Here is a 23226-nt window from a genome sequence, read left to right on the forward strand (position 1 = left end):
TTTTTTTTTTTTTGCGGGGGGGGGGGGGGGGGGGGGGGGGGGGGCGCCCGGTATTTTTGATAATAGCGGTCATCAGCGGCTTCTGAGCCGCTGATGACAGCTATTAATTTAAAGGGGACAGTCTGCTGAACAGTTATACTATAAGCTGATGGTCCATCAGCTTATAGTAGAACTGTAAATGCCAGGTCCGTATGGCATACTGACCTGGCCAGCTGGAAGCACTTTTGTAGGTCCGTATGCCATACGTCCTTGGCAGCGAAAGGGTTAAAGTGACATTAAATGATTTTTTTCCCCTCTCCCCAATGTTAGTGTAAGGACTTACCTTGAATGATGCCTCTTTATCCGATCATCTTCTTCCTTACTGTTGTTTTCAGCTGTCCCTCCAGCGCCGGTGCGGGTCTCTGATCTAGCGCTGACTCCTCTGTCCTCCTCTGATATCCCAGGAAGTCTGTTCGGGTGCACGCTGCTCCATATACAGTACTTACCTTGTGTCTCTCCTCATCTCCCGGCCGAACATCTGAACTGTGCATGTGCCCGCCCCAAGATCCGTTGCGATCCCGATACATTCTCAGATGTTCGTAAGGGAGCGCGCGGCGAAGACACAGGCAAGTTTAAACCTGCTTCAAAAGGTTTTTGTTTTCTCTAAATTTTTAGCATATATCTACTGCTTGCTAGCAGTAGATATATGCAAAAACACGTGAGAGTTTATTAACCTTTTAACACAAGATTAAGCATTTTTCAAATTGATATAGCACCTTTGCATACAGTTTCTGACAATACATCCAATGATACATCCCTAATACTTACTAGTGCTGGTGAGAATAGTTAATAAGGTGTTTTGGTTCAGACCAATAGTGAAAACATAAGCAATCTTGCTGTGAGCTACCATGTCCTAGAAGCAAGGACCATTACCCTAAAGCCCATTTCCTCCTTTGCGGATGTATTTAAAAAAAAACATATGCCAGCAATGTACACCAAGTGTACATGAAGAAGGCATATGCAGCTAAAGTATATGAAAACTGAAACTTACGTTTTTTTTGTTCGCTTTCCTCTTCATCACCTCATGAAATGGCTGCCTCTGTGTTTTGCAAAAAAATGTTTGTCTATTGTAACAGAGCTTTCTAACCTGCCCCCCGACCCGGGTTTCAGATATAGTTTCCTGTGAAGAAAATTTTTAATTTCCAGGATTCAGGCCTAATAAAAAGCTCATAAAAAACAAAGAAAGACTGCAATATGAGTCATGAAAATGTGCACATGTATACATCATCACTTCACCTCTACATTACCACAATAAACGCTGATCACTTACAAAGGTGAAAATGGACTTGTACCAAGTCTTTTGCTCAGACTGAGCTTCAAGATGACAGGCTGTGGGTTCTTAGGGGGACTGCAATAAAGTGTCATAATAAACTCTAAACGGTGCAAAAAATCCTTTAATATGATGATAATTATTAGGGATGCACCGATATATCGGCCGCCGAAACATATCGGCCGAAAATTGCACTTTTGGCATAATGCCGAAAGAGCCATGTTTCGGCCGATACTTCGGGCATTCGGGATTTCCCGGGATTTTCGGCGCATCCCTGGTTTCTTTTCTCCCCGCTGGCCGCTGTTCCAGCGGGGAGAAAAGAAAGTGACAGCCGGCCGAGCGCTGCGGTGGAGAGCGCTGTAAGCAGCCGGCGTCTCTCCTCCACACCGCTCAGCAGCCTATCACAGTCCGGCAGAGCGGTGTGGGGGCGGAGACAGCGCTGTCACAGGAGGCTGGGCTTCCCTCTCTACACCGCTTGATCAGCCTCCTTTGACAGCGTGTCAGAGAGAAAAGCAATGTACACACACTCAGTGATCAGTGATCGCTGAGTGTGTGTACATAATTGAGAATATGGTATGTTAACTATATCCTCAATTATGAATGAATGGGAGTGATCTGCATCACCCCCATTCATTCATAATTGTGGTTATAGTAAACAAACAATATTCTCAAGTTATCAATGAACAGGAACTCTCATAGAGGATTCCTGGTCATTGATAAGAGGGGACACAGAAAAAGATATTGTGTTCTCAATCTCTTTCTATTTTAAAAGGGAAATATCAGGGGTCTGTTTAGACCCCTAATATTTCCCCGAAGCCCCTAAAAGTAAAGTATTAAATAAAAAAATTATCTATTGGGTTAGTTATGCCACTTTCATGATAACAAACAGCAAAGTATTTATGAGTAGTGCATATTGGTTAATATTGATGTGCTAAAAGCTGAATCATTATCTTAGCTATACAAACACAATATAAACGCTTTGATAGGTGAAACAATTTATCTAATGTAAAGTTTTGTTAAGGAAAAAACATTTTCCATCCAGATCAATGATCTTTTTGCAAGAAACTTTACTGTATTTTCTCCTCAGTATACACTCAGGAGGGAAACGGGTTTGACGCCCATGATAAAACACAGAGTTCATCACAAAATATAGCCAAGTGGTTGACGGAACCCGGGATACAAATAAGACTTAGTCTACTTAATGCAAATAAAGCTTTGGGACCGGATTTTCTGCACCCCAAGATACTTAAGGAACTAAGATCGGTTATAACTAGACCATTATTCCTCATTTTTAAGGACTCTCTAATGACTGGTAGAGTACCATGTGATTGGCGGAGGGCTACGGTAGTTCCAATATTTAAAAAGGGGGCAAGATGCCAACCTGGGAATTACAGACCAGTTAGTCTTACATCTGTAGTTTGTAAACTGTTAGAAGGAATAATTAAGGACTACTTGGTAGAATTTGTTCAGGATAATGGTATAGTTAATGACAACCAGCATGGGTTTAGGAAAGACCGTTCCTGTCAGACTAACCTACTGACTTTTTACGAGGGGGTAAGTAGAGATCTGGATGGAGGGAGGTCTGTGGATGTGGTATATCTGGATTTCTCAAAGGCTTTTGATACGGTACCACACAAACGCCTACTATACAAGCTGAGAGCTATGGGCATAGATGGAAGGGTGTGTACATGGATAGAGAACTGGCTAAAGGAACGGGTACAGAGAGTATCAATAAATGATCAGTTTCGCGGTTAAGGTCTGGAACTTGCTGCCTCAAGCAGTGATTTCCGCATTTCCGCAAATAGTCTGGAATCATTCAAGAAGCTTTTGGACGATTTCCTGAGAGACCGTAATGTACAAGGGTGCAGGTACTCTTAAGAATGAGAACACTCAGGGACCTATACACACACACACACACACACACACACAATAGGTTGGACTTATGTCTTTATTCAACCTCAAATACTATGTAACTATGTATATACAGGAAAGTGGGATACAGTATATTTAATACCATTATATTACAAAGCATCTTTTGTAGCAATTATGTATGGTATATAAATTGTTGCCGCAACTGAAGTTTTCCTTTAATATTGCACTCCTAAATGTTGCTTTCCTTGTTGTCAGTTTGACAAGCGATGAACTATACAATGAAACAATAACTTGCCTTAATTGTGTATTTCTGCTGTGAAGTCAGTGATGCAGAAAACAGAAAACCAGAACACAGTGAAAGCCAGGGTTTATCCTCTGATGTTGTCAGTCCTCAAGAGCGCACAGAACAGCCTCAAAACCAGATCCTATCTGTTCATTTTACAGCTTTAGGTATTATGCTATATTTATTATTAGATATTTTATAGTGAAGAAATTCTAAAGTTTCTGAATATGCAGAATTATTATCTCTAAGTCATAGTTACATTTAAGAAATGACATGTGATTACAATTATGTATACAATTACAACTACATAATACAATTAAACACACCACACATCTACACCACACACCACACCTCTAAAGTAAATGAGATAATTGACGTTTGTTGACCATTGGTGGGCATTCAATTGTTCTGGGTTTCCTGCCATTTGGCAAAAGGGCAAACAGTTGGTAGTGTTTTTCTAAGAGATTACTATGCTTAAAATAAAACAATGTGACAAATATCACTTTACACTATATCAACTTCATTATTAACCAGTTGACATCCGCGGTGTTAAACCCCCTTCCCATCCAGGCCATTTTTCAGTATTCAGCGCTGCGGTACTTTAACTGACATTTATTCCGTCATGCAGCGCTGTACTGAAATGAATTTTATACCCTTTTTTGGGGACAGATAGAGCTTTCTTTTGGTATTCTGCCCGTGCGTGCCCGCTAGGGGGCGCGCGCGAGCAGAAAAAAATTGCCGTCTGGAGACGGCAACCCGCAGATGCTGCAGTGCCGTCCGTCCGTTTTTTTACTACGGGCGGACGGCAAGAGGTTAAACATCTTTCCCTTCTAAAAATCTAATAACACTAAAGTATATTCATTCTAGCTTCCTCATCAACTCCTCCCATGCTGGCCTCCAGGACTTGTCCAGAGTCTCTATCATTTTCTGGATCTGCCTACCTCAACTTGCCTGGCTATCTCCTACTCATCCTAACCACTGAACTATCACTTTCTCAAACAATTCATCCCCACACAGCTACCTCATGTATCACTTGCCCCTTTCTTTTAGATTGTAAGCTATTACAGACAGGGCCCTCTTTAACCATCTTGCCTGGAATGGTATTGTAACTGTAATGCCTTCCTTATATTATATTGAGCTGCTCAAACAGTTGGCACTATATAAATCATGTATAATAATACATGAATATAATCTTGAAAACTTGGACAAAGACAAAAAAATGATGTTACTAAACAGACTCTGAAACCCTGTAAAGCACTCACAAATGCAACCTTTGGTAAAGAAATTCAAGAATATAACACTGATTTCATGCCAGTAGCCACAGGTTGTCAGGGACCAGTTGACGTGGCCTTTAAAGTTGAAGTAGCAGTACTCTTACTGAGACAAAAACATTTTGCAGATGTTTTACTTTTAAATGGTTTGAATAATGCTTTCATTTTTTAAAGGCATGTGTAGGGGGGTGCATATATTTACTTAGTTTATGATGGCCAGGACTAGACTTAGACATAGGTTCTATTCATACCGTTGCACATGTTAAAGCACATTTGTTTTTGGCACATTGTGGAATCAATCTGCTTTGAATGGGCCCTTACTAAGTCTCAAAACACAAAAATGTACTTGCACTACTTTTTGGCAATACATTTTACCACACCACACAGTGCATTTACATTTGTGTGTACTGGTTGGCTGAAGAGCAGGTAGGTTGTTTTACACTGTATATGTGTGTTGGGGTGCCATTCAATGCACATATACTGCATATTGGGTTGCATGCATATTAACATACATACACAAATGCACATACATTGGTTGATGTTGACAAAAGTAAATGTTGACACCTATGCTATTGCCAGCTTTGTATTGCAGGCAGGGAATTTATGAAACTCACTTTAAAAAACAATTTATGAAAATTGTGCCATTTAAGCAATATTGAATTCAATCTTCTACATTATTTTGGGGTATGATGGAAACAAAAGTTCCTGCCAAAGGGCACACAGTGCATTGAAGATGAATAAAATAATGGTTGTTTCCAATGGTTCCAATGGTTGTTTGCTTTATTAAATTACTTTTCCTGTTTGATATACTGAAAGCATGTGTGTTGTTTTCTGCAAACAGAGAGCCAGTGTCAAGCTTATCAAGTCCTTCAAGCAGCAGCAGTGCCCATTCTAAACAAACTCACTGGCCTTGGTGTCTCTGCATGTGCTGAGTGGAACTTTGCTTCAGTCAGCTTTGACTCTACTCGCTTCCTGTTATGCCAGCAAGAAAAAACTGTCACCAACAAATGTAAAATAGGTATGTTATTTACAATTATTAGTATAAGCAAATAAATTAAAATCTGTGTCCTGGCAAACATTTTTCCAAATAAAGTTTTATTGAGTTACAAATATAGTTACAAATATAAAAGACGTCTTCACATATATTTATACAAATACACAAGTATTTGGGGTAAGTGCCAAGAGTACAAAATTGTAGAATACTTGTGACAGAGACAGAAGAAAGAGCGAATGTTATTTATAGCGTCTGAACACAGGGCACTGGCGTAAAGCTTCCCTCTACTCTGGTATCCTGGCAAACATTTTTAAAACATTTTTGAATTGAATGGAGAGATTTTCTCTCACTAAAGCTAGCCACATACCTTTTATATTTCCCACGGGACTAAACAAGAGAAATCATTTGATTCTCCCATCCACATTAAACAGTGTGAATGAAAAAATCTTCCCTGCTGGCTATTGTAATGAGCAGCTAGTGGAACACGCAGTTGCTGAATACTCAAACAGTGACTGTATCTGCTTGGATGCAATCACCGTTTGGACGACAGTTTTCCACCCGGCTCCTGCAAAGAAAATTGGTTAAAAAATTTACTTTTGTTGAGTCGGGTGGTACCAACAGAGCCTCACACAGCTCAAAAAAGCCAGTTCAAAAGGAATTTGACAACATTGGAATTAGGACTGCACCGATACCATTTTCTTCAGTATCGAAACCGGCATCCCAGCATCTTATTGGCTGGGAAGCCAGGTGGTGGGTCATGGCCCGCCGCCCGGCATCCTGATTGCCTGGGAAGCCAGTGTTCTGTCCACAGAACACGGCTTCATGCTCCCTCGCTTTACTGGTAGGTAGCCTGGCTTCCTGATTGGTTAGGAAGCCAGGCTTCCTCGCAGTGTTGCTAGGCAGCATGAAGCCAGCTTTCTAGGCAATCAGGAGTCCAGGAGGCAGGTCATGACCCACCGCCCGGCTTCCTGATTGGCCGGGAAGTTGGCTCCATGCTCCCTTCCGGCACTGCCGGAAAGAGATAATCTCCCCCTGACCGGAGGTTCCAGTATTAGGGTAAGTATCGGAGCATTTGGGCGAGTATGAGTACTCGCCCAAATGCCCAGTATCTGTAACAGTGAATCCCTAATTGGAATACACAAGATTTACCATATGAATATTAAATTCATCTTGCGAAAGACAAATTAAAAATCAGAAGATAACATTTCATACATATTAAAAACATTCACATGAAAATGATTCATGACTTATGCCGATACATTTGCACAGTAATTTTGTTTATCAATAGACCCCTGTGTGTTTACTTATGCAACTGTATGCACTCCTTGTTCAAAACTTTTCTTTACAACAATATAGTATTTTTTTTTTCAATTCTTAATTAATAGCACCTTAGAACATATTGTCACTGTATAAATACTGAATAAAATTGTTACAATATTAGATATTAATATTTATTGACATGACTGATTCAGTTTTTCTGATGCTCTATATACATAGCATTAATTCCCTCCTCTTTTCTACATTCACCAGACAAGCTAGTGGAGGTAATGAAACCTTCACGAGTTTATCTTATTTTATGTTTTTTCAGAAATCAGCCTGCTGAGAGATCCTAAAGGACAGCCCCTGCATGGCGCCTATAAAATAGCACAGGAGAGACAGCTGGATTTGTGTAGCTGAGTGCTGCCACCTGTACAACTCAATAGATAGATACAGATGTACGCCTTTGGACAAAGACTGTACTTGTACGTAGGTGTAACTTCGGGTCAGCAAGTATCTTCATGCAGCCGCTTCCTGTCATTGAGTTGTACAGGCAGCTATGTGCACCAGCTGTTCCTCCCGGACACAGATGCACATAGCACATGTGTGCACGCTGTATGGCTATGTACATCCGTGTGAATGAGGCCTAAGGCAAGTCTTCTGTTATTACTACCAACATTTTGTAGAATTTCAGTTCGAATCCTTTGAGAAAATAGGAAACAGGAATAAAAGGGGTCTTCCATTTAGATACAAATGTGCACTCCTGCTTCAATCCCACTTGTAGTATCATGTTATCTTTAAACATTTGTACAACACTAGAACTGCCACCATGCACTGTTATTGTTTCTGGGTTAATGGACAAAGTACCAGGGGAAATATATGGACATGCATTAGTTAAACTACAGTGATTGGATGGGTCACAAACCTGCCCACTTTTAGATAAAAGTGAAGAAAAACAAAACATTAATATATGCATGCTTGCATGCTAGGACATGACTTTGAGTTCCTTACATTCTACTGACCCCTTGTGGAAAATTGTATATATTTCAGTAACACAGTTACGCACTATCGCTGATACTTTTTTGTTTGCACTAACAGTTATATTTGCAGGACAAGCTTTGTGGGGTGTTTTCTTCTTCTCAATCAAAGCAGTACAAAGGGTTAGCTAAATGTTCTTAATATAAGGTTCATGTCCGTTCTTTGTTCTGTGCGCACGCATTATAATGGTCTGTGATTGGAATGACAGCACCTTCCCCAAAACAGTTACAAATGTACAGGTAAAACTGAGATGCATAGGTGTGAATCCAGCATTGACCGTGGTTAATGCATTTCCATTGATTTCAATGAAAACACATTAGGCAAAAATACACGACAATGCAAAGTGAATATGTATTATGCACAGACAGTAATAATAACCTCTTACAGCCACCTATATTTTTGACACTACAAGTGTGAGTATCAATAACTTCTTCTTTTTTTTATATTATATAAACACAGGGCCTCATGAACATAATTTTGAAAATTGCATTTAGCTTTATTCAGAAAGTATATTTGTATACTAAGGGCACCATGTCCATATCAAGACAGTTTGTTCCTGGATCAAAAAAAGCATCCCAATGTATCCCTATGGTATTTATGGGCTCTGTTCACATCTGTGCAGTCCGTCCCTATCCAGACAAAAACAATATTGCTTGTCTCATTTTCTCTGGAATGCACTGGTACGCATGTAAACACATAAAAAATGCATGCAAATGCAGTGGACTGCACCTGAAAGCCCATTTTAAGCTAAGGGCTTGATAAAGCCTATTAGCTGCTGGAACGCTTTGGATCACATCCTGGCATCGGGCAGGGAGCCGGCCAGCATAGCCGGCGCTACCACACAGGCAGCACAAGCGGCCCTTTGAGGTCGCTGGTGGGGGAGGGTGGAAAAACACTGCCTCCCTCCCATACACAGGAGCAGCGGCATGGACGGGGCTCTGAGCTTCATTTTTTTATAGCCAGAACTCCGCCCCCCACCTCCCTCTGCTGTGTCCTCTATCCGGAGCCTGTTGCAAGCCTGCACTGTCCTAGCCGAGATATTTACATATGAATGGGCGGCGGTATTTGCATATCAGTACGCCACAACCCATTCATATGTAAATATCGCAACTAATTCATATGCAAATCAAATTGTTACATTGGCAATCAGTGTGAATACTTTTGTGACATTGGCGGTCATTTAAATAATTTTGTTACATTGGCGGTCATTGTGAATACTTTTATTACATTGGCGGTCAGTGTGAATATCTTTTGTTACACCAGCGGTCATTGTGGATACCTTTGTTACATTGGCGGTCATTGTGAATACTTTCGTTACATTGGCGTTCAGTGTGAATACTTTCTTTACATTGGCGGTCAGTGCGAATACCTTTGTTACATTGGCGGTCAGTGTGAATACCTTTGTTACATTGGCGGTCAGTGCGAATACCTTTGTTGCATTGGCGGCTATTGTGAATACTTTTGTTACATTGGCGGTCAGTGCAAATACCTTTGTTGCATTGGCGGTCAGTGTGAATACCTTTGTTACATTGGCGGTCAGTGCGAATACCTTTGTTGCATTGGCAGTCAGTGAGAATACTTTTGTTGCATTGGCGTTCATTGTGAATAATTTTGTTACATTGGCGGTCATTGTATATACTTCCATTACAAGGGTGGTCAGTGCTGTTAGTTATGCTATCTTTAGTGAAGATCTATAGGGGTGTCCTTGTATTGGGGTGCTGCATGGTAATAGACGTGGGGTGTCAATGCCTGTGGCTTTACATATTGAACTTCAGAAGATGATGGTCATTCTTTTCCCAAATTCTAGATACGTTTAGTGTGAGCTGTAACATGGACATCTCAGTTATGATTTCTGGATTGGTACACTTTGTGGTGTATTTGTATTGTGGTGCTCCACAGGAAACTATTTGGGATGTCATTGCTTGTGGCTTCGCATATACAGCACTAGTAGCTGATGGTCTTCCTTTTTTCTAAATGCTTCTGAGATAATTGGTTTGATCTGTAACATGGATATCACAGATCCCCTATTAGTTTTGGAGTGTTTCTTTACGGATGTCTTTGCAGGGCTAGTGCTACCATAAGAATGCCTGAGGGTGCGCGGGGGGGGATCCATCTTCGTCTGTGTAGGCAAAAATCCTTGCACTGGCCCTGCCGGCCAGGATGCGATCCAGCAGCTAATTGTGCTGAAATGCATTGGAAATGGTGTGAACAAGCCCTGAAAAAACACCTGTAAACTTTGCCTCATGTTAAATGTTCATTTGACAGTATCCTGTATATACGTACTGCTATATTCAAAGATCCAAGCTTAGTAACTCGTAAGGTACTGTAAGTCTATTTAAATCCAGACGATTATATCTTAATTTTATGCCTCAGAACAAAGAAATGTGCACGTATATTATTTCCTAAGATCTGAAAATATAACTAGAAATCCTTTAAAGACTGCCACAGTAGAAAGATAGCAGCATGTTAAGCCCGTGACTCCAATGAACTCCCCCAACCCCAATGATGATGTATAGTAGACTTTTTATTAAACTGCTTAAAGTGTAACTAAAGGCATTATAGAGATTTTAGCCATTATGTGTGCGTATGCATACACATAGGTTCAGGGTGAGCTTACAGAAAAAAAAATACTGACAGGTAGAAAGAAGCTTTTATGGCAGAAGAGACTTACACAGTCTCTTCTGCAATAGAAAGCCTATCAATGAGCAGGGTTTTTTTTTGAAACTTTACTTCCATTTTAATGTATGAAAAAAGTCCTACATATTGCATTTCTGGTGTGTACACTTGCATTTTGCAATGCAGATCACTTGAAATTAGGTCTTTTACAAACACTGCTGAAACTCATGTTGATGTAGTGCATGATAACACGTTCTTTATGGTAGAAATAAACCGTTAAGTGAGCAATCTTTGATGCTTTCAGTAAACCAGTAATCTTTCATTATTTAGTCATATAAATGTCTGCTTTTGACATAATATTATTAATTGTATTATATTATTTATTATTGTATTGTGTATTTTCATATTTTCCAGCAAACAAAAGCAACAAAGACATGATATTATTCAAAAATGCATCTTTTCTTCACATACTGGTGACACTCCGAGACCTTATACTGATGTGTACCTTAGATGCAGCACTAGGTATCTGAAATGTAATTTGACATTCTATATTTTAGCTAATTTATATTCAAAAAAAACTTTACCCAAACCTAAGTGATTATTTTTGGCAGAGGGAAATGAAGTAAGCACACTGGCAAAAGTATAATTACTTCCACAACTCAATCTGTATTTTTACCATGTTATGTACTCCCGCCCAGGTTTTTTTTACTTCCAGCTCACAGAATTGCCAGTTGAAGTCATGGGTTGTGACATTTTTAAGCAGGTAATTATAGACATTGAAGGAGGTATTAGGGTTACATTTTGTCATCAAGGCTTTCCTATACAGAATTACACAGCAAAGTTACAGAAAAAGCAATGATTTTGTGCAAAGTTTGCTATCCTATAGGGACAAATCATTTTTCAGTCTTCTAACCAGTAAAATATGAATTTTGCCTGGAGTGTGTGTGTCACTGCATTGCAAATTGCTGGCAATGCCCAATACGTGTGTTAGGTACAACAATGTTCCACATTTTGCAAATATACGGTTTATGCCCATGAGATTAAAGATTGACTTTAGGCATCAAGTAAAATCAATCAGTTCATTTTGAAATTAAAATGTTCACTTGGTTTACTTTCGTTATCTAAATGTTATATAATTGCAGTTGCATCCAAAATCAGTATACCTTCCACTGTATTTCTGAACAGGAGGCCAGCATTATCCTAGTTTCAGATTTCCTTTGTGCAGAGATTTTTTATGACTCATTTCAGAGGTAAACATGGGAACATAATTCATTTTGTGGAACGTGAAACAACACTGCTAGACAAAAACCCATCCACTTTAAACTGGGGCTGCGGAAATTAACGATTAATTCCTCGATTAATCGTTAATTTTTTTGATCAACTTCCGGGAGTTCCGTCGGAGATCCGGTGACGTCACGGACATCGACGTCACCGTACTCCTCCCCAATTCCCCAAGTGGCTCCGTCGGCTTCGTTTTTGCAGCGAAGCCTGCAGAGCGTATCAATGATCGTGGGTGCAACACATAGGCTCTTGCATTGTATTCCCCCATCCTCAGTTCTCTATGGAAGCTTGGAGGAAGTACTACGGCTTGAAGAAGGAAGAGGGATTCCCTGGCACGCTCTGCAGTTGTCTGTCTTCCACGGGACTTGTAGGAATTCCCTTAGAACAATCCCCGGCCCAAGTGGCTCCGTCGGCTAAAGAAGGGAAGGGGGGAGGAGTCCGGTGACGTCACGGACATCAACATTACCGGACTCCTCCCCCCTTCCCCAAGTGGCTCCGTCGGCTAACTAAGGGAAGGGGGAGCAGCACGGTGACATCGATGTCACCGGACATAAACCATCTTCCACTGGAATGAAATGTGTAGGTTGACTTCTGCCAAGACATGTGTAGGTTTAAGGGTTTGGTTTCCAATTTTTGGTTGGCTTTTAAACATTATACCAGGCAAGTCAAACTTAAATGAAACAGTGGGCCGAAATGAATGAAATAAATCTGTAAATGTGCCCTATTAGATGTGCTAAGGGCCACACCTAAATATTTCCAGAAAAAGGTTATGGAACTTTGGTAAATAACAGAATAGAAATAATTGTAACTTACAATATTTTTTATCTTAGAGAAAGGGGCCATAAAACATTCCATAAGTGTGCAGCTGCAAAATTCCCAAAAAAAAGTGTTGCCTTTATCAGGTATAGAACAACTGGGGCCTTGTTCAGTTGTAGACCATTGAGGACCACAAAGAAAAAGTAAGAGGGCCACATGTTCCCAAAAAAACACTAGTTTGAGGTGCCTGCTGAACGGACTCCAAAATAAGAACACATGGTCGAGATCAAAGTCAGTGCTAACTCAACAAATAGAGTCATTGTATGACCTTTTCATATCCAAGCTTGACTGTGGATTTCCCTCACTTTGGAGGGATTTACCCTTACTTCCTGTTCCCTCTTCCTTCCTTCCTGTGGCTATTGGAAAGGAATTAGGAATCCTGTTGTGGCTATGGGAAAGCACCAGTGAAAAGGTGGGTGGAGGTTACTAAGTTCAGAATCCAGTGGTATGTAGCTAGATTACAGTAAGAAAGGTAAGCTGGAGTAAGCATGTCAGAGAGGCTAGTCATAAAGACCCCAATAAATATGCCTGTTTTGAAAGATATCGGGGACTTAGATTATACAGTATCAATGCTGCAGCTGGATATATCCCATAGCAACCAAAGAAATGACTGCTGCAGTAAGAATGGAAATAGGGCAACAAAGGACAGACAGGTGTCGGTAGAGTGCCGATGTCCACATTCTTACTTATGCATAGAGAGGGCGGACATCCGTTAACTACTGTTGCACCCACCTAATCTTCATGAAACAGCGGTCAGGAGTGCGATGGGTATATGGACTGTAACCAGGTGTTGATGGTAGAACACTTTATTATAAGATGGACAAATCAGGTGATACGTCACCAAAGCTAGGAATGCCTAACACTGCATTGTTTCCCAGGGGCTCCTGTGTTCCATGTGTCCTTCCCTCCAACCCTATTATTTTTGTACCCTGGAGTAAAGCAGAAGCAGTTGGTTGTGGGTTGGTCAGCCTTATGTCCTACTTTAATTTCTCTCAGTGCAGGGAACTGGCAGAGGAGAAAAGGTAAGAACTCACAAATCCTTAACCATTCCTATGTGGTGCCAAGGTTCAAATGAGCACGTCTTAGTATGCATGCTTTGCAGATGGCACAGCAAAGAAATCACTGGTGTCACAGGCATTATGGACAAGCACAGTTTGCCAACATATTCATAATGTTCATAAATTTATGTTAGGGTTGCTTCCTTTTGAAAAGTTTTTTTATTTAAATGTAGCAGTATAAACAAGTAGTAACAGCTAACCCTTTTGGCATGTGTGGCATGCTATACCATAGGTCTGCATGCAAATATTTGGACCACTAGATGGCAGCATGCCTCCATTAAGTATACTTCCCTACACAAATGTGCTGGTACCTTCAGAAAGGGGAGCAACCACAAGAATGCCAAGCAGTTTATGCTGAGAAAGAAAAAGTAAAGTAAAACAAAAATGGCAGCCTAAAATATTGTGAGTGAAGCAGCATGAAATAGGAACAGATAATCAGTAGGAAATATTAAGTATTGAAAGTTTGTGGAGCTGAGATCTAAGGTAAAGTACAGGACATTTGCAGGTTAGGTTGACTGGAGATACCTAGTTATTGTTATAGATATTATTATTGCAATTTAGTACTAATCAAGCTAGCAATGCAGCCACAGAAAAAAGCATGTGCTGACTCTAATATATTTGGTTGGACCATTGAGGGTAGTCAGCTATGCTAGTCTTTGAACTATGTGGAACAGTCTAGGCTTCTTAGTTTCCAGGAGCCATCCTTCCAGATAATAATTATAAAACCCAATTATAAACAATGGTCTAATACACAGTCTAGGAATCTACTGCCAGATACCTGATGGTGAGGGCTTTAAGGAGAAACGAGTTGCCTGCATGGAAAACAGAATTTCTCCATGTGTATGGCGCCCTCATCAGCACAATATTTGCCATAAGGCACTTACTGGCCTTTGTTTTGCCAGTTTTGTGTCCTTGTGGGAAAATGCAGCAGGAAAAGGAATAGTATGGCATTGCTTTGGGAAGTTTTAAATAGAGGTGCACCGAAATAGAAATTTAAAAACCGAAACGAAACCGAAATACACTCAGTGATCACAAACACTCAGTGATCACTGATCGCTGAGTGTATGTAGCCTGCTCTAATCTCTGATACGCTGTCACAGGAGGCTGAGTGAGCGGTGCGAGAGCAGAGCCCAGCCTCCTGTGAATGTGCTGTCTCCGCCCCCACACCGCTCTGCCGCACTGTGATAGGCGGCCGAGCTGTGTGGGAAGAGAGACACTGGCCGCTCACAGTGCTCTTTTCCCACAGCGGTGTGAAGAGGTTCCCCTTTAATATGAGCAATGACACGTATCAGTCCTTGTTATATAGAGCACATTGAGGGTTAAATGTGATTCAGATCACCTTCCCTGGAGGCTAATATAATGGAAGTGCGGGAAGTGTATCACATATATTCACTCTGATAGTACATCTGGGTAGACAAGCAATTTCAGTTGGGAAGTACTTAACAGGAATTTAACTTGATAGTAGAACAGCAAAATGGGTACTTATATTGTAGGGAGTTTTTCACAGACAGTCAATTTATATATTGGATGATATAACTAGTACTTGCGGTTTAGAAGTGTTCCCCCGGACAATCACTCTGGTACTCAGATCTATCTCCAGGTTGCCTTGGTAAAGGTCCTTGGAAGAGAATGTTCTCTCTTGTTGTCAGTTGCAGCTTGTCCCCAAGAGGTTGTCAGGGATGCTGCCCCACAATGGTAGCTCTGGACAACAGTAAGGACAGTCCAGTAGGTCTGCAAGGAGCGTGTTCCTGGTATTAGGGAATATGCAGAGTTTGGTAAAGTTTCAATTGTCTGAGGGGGGTGTGATAGCAGGTTCAACGTTCGGGGTAGGAGCAGTATTGCCCGGCGTCTTCTCCCTTGCTTGAACGCCTGGCAATTGAATCCTGCGGCTTAATCCAACATAGGAGGGGGGGCCTGATGACGTCCGCGATGTTGCGGCGGAAGCCTGCGCCAATCCTGGAATGATGGACGAGTAAACCTGTTACAATCAGCCACTTGGGTGGCAATAGCGTTAGTTTATGTCCTCCCGTGACCCTAAAGAGAACTATGGAATAAAAAGGTTACCCCATAGTTCTCTTTTAACTGCATAAACATAACACTTTGATTTCTTCATACATGAGTTATCCTCTAAATCAGTTCAGCAAAAGTTTCTTCTCAAGTATTTACTTATTAAGGGGAACTCGTGGCGTGTCCAAGATGGCGACCGGAGCACACGTGTAGTAACTGTGCTCCGCCACCTATCCTACTATCCTGTTTTCCCAGGCCCCGTGGAGCGCTCGAGTGGACGGTGGATTGAACCCAGACCAAGCCCTGATCCCGGGGGTATGTCTCGGGGGCGCCGGAGGTCATCTACGAGCCGCCCTACTACCCCTCAGTCTCAGCCGGCCCGCGGACTGAAACAGTCACGCGCCAGAATGGCGGCCCAGCCGGAAGCTCCGGAGGAGGCCTTGTCGGGGCCTGCCCAATTTACAGCGGTGATGGCGGCGATCTCGGGGTGCCAGAGTGCGCTGACGGCCAAGATTGACCACCTGCAGTCTGATGTCGCTCTGCTCCGGAGAGACTTGGACGGCTTTCGGGACCGGGTGGCGGCCGTGGAAGGTAGAGTGGGCGAGGTGGAGGATGTTGTTGGGGCCCACATGGCGACTCTGCGCATCCTGCAGACTAAAGTTAAGGCACTGGAGTCCCGGGCGGTGGATGCAGAGAACCGGAACCGGCGCAGTAATCTCCGGGTGCTGGGTCTGCCGGAGGGTATGGAGGGACAGGACCCACTCACCTTTGCTGAGTCCCTAATTCGATCTCTGCTCCCTAAGGCCCAGCTTACAGCCTTCTTCGCAGTCGAGCGGGCCCATCGCATGCCTTCTATCCGAGGCCCCCCGGGAGCCCCCCTGCGCACTTTTATTTTCAGGCTCCTCAACTTTAGAGACCGGGATGCTATCCTGCGAGAGGCTAGAGTGATGGGAGAGCTCAAATACGAAAACAGCAAGCTACTTATTTTCCCGGATTACTCAGTGGAGACCCAGCGGCAACGCAAGTCCTTTGACTCTGCTAAGGCTGCCCTAAGAGCCAAGGGGATCTGATACAGCATGCTCTTCCCGGCACGTTTGCGGGTGCAGGATGGGGAGGCTGCTCGCTTCTTTACTGATCCGGAGGAGGCCTGTAGATGGGTCGAACACCTGCCCAAGACCTGAGATTGCTAGCCCATGTGGGGCCGCTGTTTTGAATTCTATCAAGGGGGGAGACAGATGGATCGCGAGACCCCTCTCCTGTATATTCCGGACCGGGAAAGTCGACTCCTATGGTTCTATTTTTTCTATTTATGTTATTTACTATTCTTCTTGATTTTGGATTGCTGTCTTCTTTTTGTTATCCCAGACTTATGACCCTCTGTTCTACTGGAATGTATAGTGTTGCGGTGGATATGATCCTGCACAGATTTCTGCCTAGAGTGCCTGAGAACGCCACTGGACTGTTACGAGACGGTTTGCCGGGTTCTCACAAGTTTGTAACTAAGACTGTACCCTCATAGAACTTGAGTGTTCCACGGGGCCCACCTTCTGCTGTTTAGAGGTGGGGCCCCTCCTGTAACGACTGTTCATTTACGTTTCTAGTCACTAGAGTTGTGACATCCCCTACTGGCTGGTTGCCATGACAGGTTCGGGTTCTAGGGCACTTCCTCGTTTGGGGGGGGGGGGGGGGGGGGGGTAATTGGGATGTGGGGATATGTGTTTTTGTTACTGGGTGGTGTATGTGTTTTTTGTTTTCCTTGTATGTTAATTACTGCACTCATTTTAAGTGGATCTGTGCTCTGGGGCTTTGGGGGGGGGTGTTTGAGGGGGATGGGATTGCTTCTTGTAATGGGGCAGAGATGTCTTATTGTATTTCCCCTCTGAAAAATGACTGATATTAATATAGTGTCGTGGAACGTCCGGGGGCTTAACTCTCGAATCAAGCGCTCACTGGTGTTCCAGTATCTGAACTCCTATAGACCTCATGTTTGTATTCTTCAGGAGACCCACCTGACTGGCGAAAGGGTACTTAGCCTGAAGAAGGCTTGGGTGGGTCATTATTATCATTCTACGTATTCAACCTATGCCAGAGGAGTCAGTATACTGGTGCACAAGGTAGTGGCATTTGACCTCTTAGATCTCAAACTAGACCCGGAGGGCCGCTATGTGGTGATGTATGCCAGAATATTACATAGGGAAATGGTGGTGGTGGGCCTCTACATTCCGCCCCCGGCCTCGGTACAGCTTCTGAACAAATTGCTGCCTCTCATTGCTGGCTTTGCCACCGAGGACGTTCTTATACTGGGGGATTTCAATATGGTGCCTCCCCCGCTGTGGACCGGATGGGAGGCGGGACGGCGGCTACTTCTGAACTCTCTAGATGGGCGGAAGCGGGCTCCTTGGTGGATGCCTGGCGGTGGTGGCATCCGGAGACTCGGGACTACACCTGTCATTCGGCATCACATAGGTCATTCTCGCGAATTGACCTATGCTATGTTACACCCTCAGTGCTCCCGAGGCTCCGAGATCTCTCCATCCTGCCCAGGGGAATATCGGACCATGCCCCCTTGCGGCTGTCTGTGGCTGTCTCCTCGATTCCCTCTGATAGATTGTGGCGCCTATCCCGCTTCTGGATCCCGGACGAGAGGGTGAGACCTCATATAGCTGTGGCCATTGATGACTTCTGGGGTCTTAATCGGGGGACGGCATCCCCGGCAATGGAGTGGGATTCCTCTAAGGCCTTTATTCGGGGACAGTGCCAGTATGTGATCAGGAAGACTAGGGCGGAGTTACAAATAACTGAAGCTGAGGGGCGGGCGGGAGAACTGGAGCGTAGGTACGCGGACACCAAAGAACCCGAGCTATACACGGAGCTGCAGAGTGTACACAGAGACCTAAAGCTGACGCGTACGGACGCTGCCCGCAGGTGCTTATTGTACCAGTCACAGAGAATATTTGCGGAAGGCGAACGGAAGGGTAGAATGTTGGCCTGGTTGGTGGGGGAGGGGCGTGTAGTGTCTCCGGGGTGCTGAACCCGGATGGGTCAGCCGTGACAGACCCTGCGAGAATCACTGCCCGCTTCGCCTCATTCTATAAGGACCTGTACCGTTCCAGAGTAGATTACTCTGCTCGTGACCTTGCTGACTATCTGGATGACATTGATTTCACGGTCCTCCCCCTAGACTCTCGTACGGCATTGGATACCCCCTTTACTACCAGGGAACTGGAGCTAGCGATCGCCTCCCTAAAGACGGGCAAAACGCCGGGGCCGGACGGATTCCCGGTGGAATACTACAAGGCTCATGCAGAGGGGATTGCTCCACACCTGATGCGCACCTATAAGGCTGCTTTTGAGACGGGTGCTCTCCCTCCCTCTATGTCTGAGGCTATTATAGTGGTTGTGCCCAAACCCGGGAAGGACCCTGTGCAGTGTTCACCATACCGCCCAATATCCTTGTTAAATGTGGATTTGAAGATCCTCACCCGTATGCTTGCCAATAGAATCAATGCTGTTATCTCCTTTGCCTCCCTTGATGTGGAAAAGGCATTTGACTCCGTCGAATGGCCCTATTTGATTGCGGTACTCCGGAAGTTTGGTTTTGGGGATCGCTTTGTTGCCTGGATTCAGATGCTTTACTCCTCCCCCACCGCTAGGGTGCGCATTAATAACCTGCTGTCGGCTCCGTTTGGCCTGGGTCAGGGCACGAGACAGGGATGCCCTTTCTCGCCTGGACTGTTTGCCCTGGCGATGGAGCCCATGGCTATCCGGCTCCGCGCCTCGGCCCAGGTAGGGGGCCTTGCGGTGGGAAGGTTGGTGGAGAAGGTCTCCCTCTACGCTGATGACGCGATCCTCTACCTCCATGACGCGGGACCCTCATTGGTGGCGGCCTTGGGGATATTGGACACTTTCGGAGTCTTTTCGAGTCTCCGGGTGAATTGGGGGAAGTCCCTGTTGTTCTCGCTAGGTAGCTCTCCCTTGAGACTGGATCCGGGCTTGCCACTTACGCAGGTCTCTGAGTTCCGATACCTGGGTGTGGTGGTGACCTCGGATCCGGCCTGCTTCCTCGAAAATAATCTATACCCCATACTTAGACAACTGAGGGCGAAATGTTTAACCTGGAAGACACTCCCCTTGACGCCTGTGGGCCGGATTAACCTGATAAAAATGGTTTTCCTCCCCAAATTCCTCTACTGCTTTCGGAACACCCCTGTCCAAATCCCTAACTCCTTTTTCCAGACTCTGGAGGGTGTCATTTGCAGCTTTGTTTGGGCAGGAAAGACTCCCTGGGTATCCAGGAAGGCCCTGCAACTCCCTCTGTCTGAGGGGGGACTGGGACTTCCCTGCTTTAAATCATACTATTGGGCGTCTGTACTGGTGAGTGCCCACTGGTGGTTTGAGGGGGATAGGGACAACCTGGCTGTGACCCTGGAGGCGGCACTGATGGGATCTTACGCTGGTCTGAGCAACCTGGTGTATAGGTGCCCAAAGGCAGTCGGGACGGTCACGGGACCCATGCGCACTGTCTTGGGAGTGTGGGACAGGGTGCGGAGGGGACAGATGCTGGAAGGCACTATCTCCCCGGAAACACCACTTTGGGGTAACCCGAGATTGGCTCATTTACTCTCTGTCCCGGAGCCCCAGCACTGGGCCAATCGTGGGATAACAATGATCAAACACATCATGCCTGGGGGGATGTTGCTGGGATTTGAAGCTCTCCGAGCCACGTATTCCTTGCCTTTGACTATGAGGTTCCGATATCTACAGCTACAACACGCACATAGAGCCCAGTTCCCTGGTCCGATAAGGGTTGACTCGGAACGGATTGAGCGATTCCTCAGGTCAAAGGGGATACAAAAGCCTCTGTCCTCCTTATACCTTCGGCTGACATGTGAGGGGGGTTCCCAGCTGATACCTCTCTACGAGAAATGGAAGGCAGACATACCTGCCCTGACAGAGGATCTTTGGGAGGATTGTGTCCAGACTTACATTTACACAGTGATCTCCCCCAGGGAACGGTTTATCCAGCTCAAATTTCTACATAGGTCCTACTACACCCCGACTAGACTGGCTAAAATCTACCCCACTGCTGATGCAAGGTGTACTCGATGTGGAGGAGAGGAGGGCACCTTTCTACATATGGTGTGGTCGTGTGGTGAGCTCCGGTCTTACTGGGATTCAGTGGTTTCTACGATAAGTGCGGTGTCCGGACATCAGCTTGACATGGACCCACTGATATTCCTGCTGGGATGTGGAGAGACACTGCAGGCTCCTAAGGCAACAAAGCTTCTTATATTCCATGTGGCTTTCTACGCCCGCAGGGAAATCATTCTGAGGTGGAAGCTGCCCTCCCCTCCTACGGTGGGACAATGGTTGGGCACGATTGACCGGATGCTCCCGATATACAGACTAACATATATGAGCCGAAACTGTGTTCGCAAATTTGATCGGATCTGGGGGGATTGGGTGGCGGCTAGGGGTCTCACCCTGGAGGGCCCGGGTGGGGAGACCTTGCTCCCGCCTGCATCGCCTGAGAGGTAGTCCGGAGGAAGTGGACTGAGGTTTCGAGAGTTGGGGGGGAATAAGAGACGTGGTTGACCGGAGAGGAGTTCCTGAGAACACCCCCCCCTATCTTCCGGAAATAAGCCTAATCCTATGTCTGACCTTCGGTCCTCTTGCTCTGGGTTTCTCCCCCTCCCTGCCCCGCCCCTGTTCCTTCCCTTTCCCTTCTCTCCTTGGCCACTCTCGCTCTTCTGATGCTAACTTGGTATTCCTTTTCATCCCCCTCTTCTGCCTCTCCTTTCTTCTGCCCTTCTCTGCTGGACTGCTTCTCCCCCTGCTCCTCTCCCCCCTCATCTTACTCCTCTCCTTGACCCTATGGGGGCCTGCCCTCAGTGGTTTGGCTGACCCTGGGTTTTGTTTCGGTATTTGTCTACTTGTATCTGTATCTTTATTTTTTGAGTTATCATTATCGTATTGTCTTGTACGGACTGCTGAAATGCTGACTTTAGAATGTTGATCTGTATTTGTAATTGTCTTTTTGTGAGTGTTTTTATGTATGAAAATTAATAAAAAACTTTACCTGTTAAAAAAAATAAAAATTAAGGGGAACTCTTTGAACTCCCAATATGCATTGGCTGTAACCGAAGGGGACTTCCAAGTAAAAAATGTGATTCACCCTTTCTTTTTTTTAAATGTATACCTGTCAAAATGTATGGAGCAATGTTCTTACATTGTGTAGGATATAAAGAGAGCAATGTTAAGATTTTGGTCCAGGTCAGGTGAATTTTCGTTACACTGCTAGCCAGTAACTTATCAACATTTATGAAAATAAATATAAATCACAGTATCTTTATGTGATGTATTTTTATTTTCAGAATTTGCGTCATCACAACTCTGTGGAAAAAAAAAACTAATTTATTTGGTGAACACACATTCTTATAACAAAAGCTGCTTTATGCAAACTGCCAAAGCGGTCTCTGATGTGGAGAACAGCTTATCTAGAAACCTGGGAAAAAAGAGCATACCATGTAATATGTATGCTGTGATCATTAAACTCAAACTCATGGCTTAATGCTATTTTTACAGCTCATGAAATGCAAAACTTCACTGAGCTGTTTAAAACGTTGATGGGTTTGGGTCCAGTTGTTTTTTTTTTATATTATATGTTTTTAGCTATTATATTTTATATTTTTTATTATATGTTTACAATCTTTGTTTTACAAGCAGACATTTAATAAAATGTTTCTAGAGCACTACAGTATAGCTAAAGAGAGAGGCAGAGACATCTTGCTTTCCAGCTCCCTTAATATCTTAATGATATCTGGTACTTAGCCTTTTGATAAGAGAAAAAAAAATGAGTTACTGCTCTTAAGACTGCTTGAGCTCTGTAAATAACTGCTGGCTTCCTTCAGCATTGTATCAGCAAAGATGTAATGCTAAATATAAAAGGAAGACTACAGCTACACCTGCTGGTTCTAAAAAAAAAAGAGTGCAAAATATTCATATACAACATTTTATATTCAACTGACTTAAAAAAAGGAAACATTTTACTGTGCTAATCATAATAAAAAAGAAAACTTGTAGAAAACCACTATACATTCCAGTTAAGTATTCTCTGTAGGCAGTGGCACCAGAAGCCACTTCAGTGTATATTGTAGTTATACAGTTACACAGATGAAATGAGATCAGCCAGCTATTTATAACAATTAATTTTACATATCTGCTTCTTCATAGAATACTTGTGTAATGCAAAAAGCATGTACAAAAGTGTACTGGAATCTTGTTTAAATGATGTTTGGAGAAAGCTGAGGATCATTCAGTATGTACAAGATAAAACAAAAGAGGCAAACCCCAAAATCACAGCCCTCTTACAGTGGATGGAAGAGACATATGCAGAACAGAAATTACTCAAAGTAGGTTATCTG

The 23226-nt window shown here is 43.8% G+C and overlaps 1 protein-coding gene across 1 annotated transcript in view; it reads left to right on the forward strand.

Annotated features, from left to right (window-relative positions):
* The window catches only part of CUNH9orf84 (chromosome unknown C9orf84 homolog), a 100760-nt gene that overhangs the window by 32134 nt on the left and 45400 nt on the right, over positions 1–23226 (forward strand). Inside the window, exons 10-13 of the mRNA XM_018569949.1 lie at positions 362–391; positions 5579–5753; positions 11055–11162; positions 23036–23214. Of these exons, the coding sequence (XP_018425451.1) occupies positions 362–391; positions 5579–5753; positions 11055–11162; positions 23036–23214 (492 nt within the window). The remainder of the gene's footprint in view (positions 1–361; positions 392–5578; positions 5754–11054; positions 11163–23035; positions 23215–23226) is intronic.

Source organism: Nanorana parkeri, unplaced genomic scaffold (assembly GCF_000935625.1).
Source record: "Nanorana parkeri isolate BGI_ZX_2015 unplaced genomic scaffold, ASM93562v1 scaffold1432, whole genome shotgun sequence".
NCBI lineage: Eukaryota > Metazoa > Chordata > Amphibia > Anura > Dicroglossidae > Nanorana > Nanorana parkeri.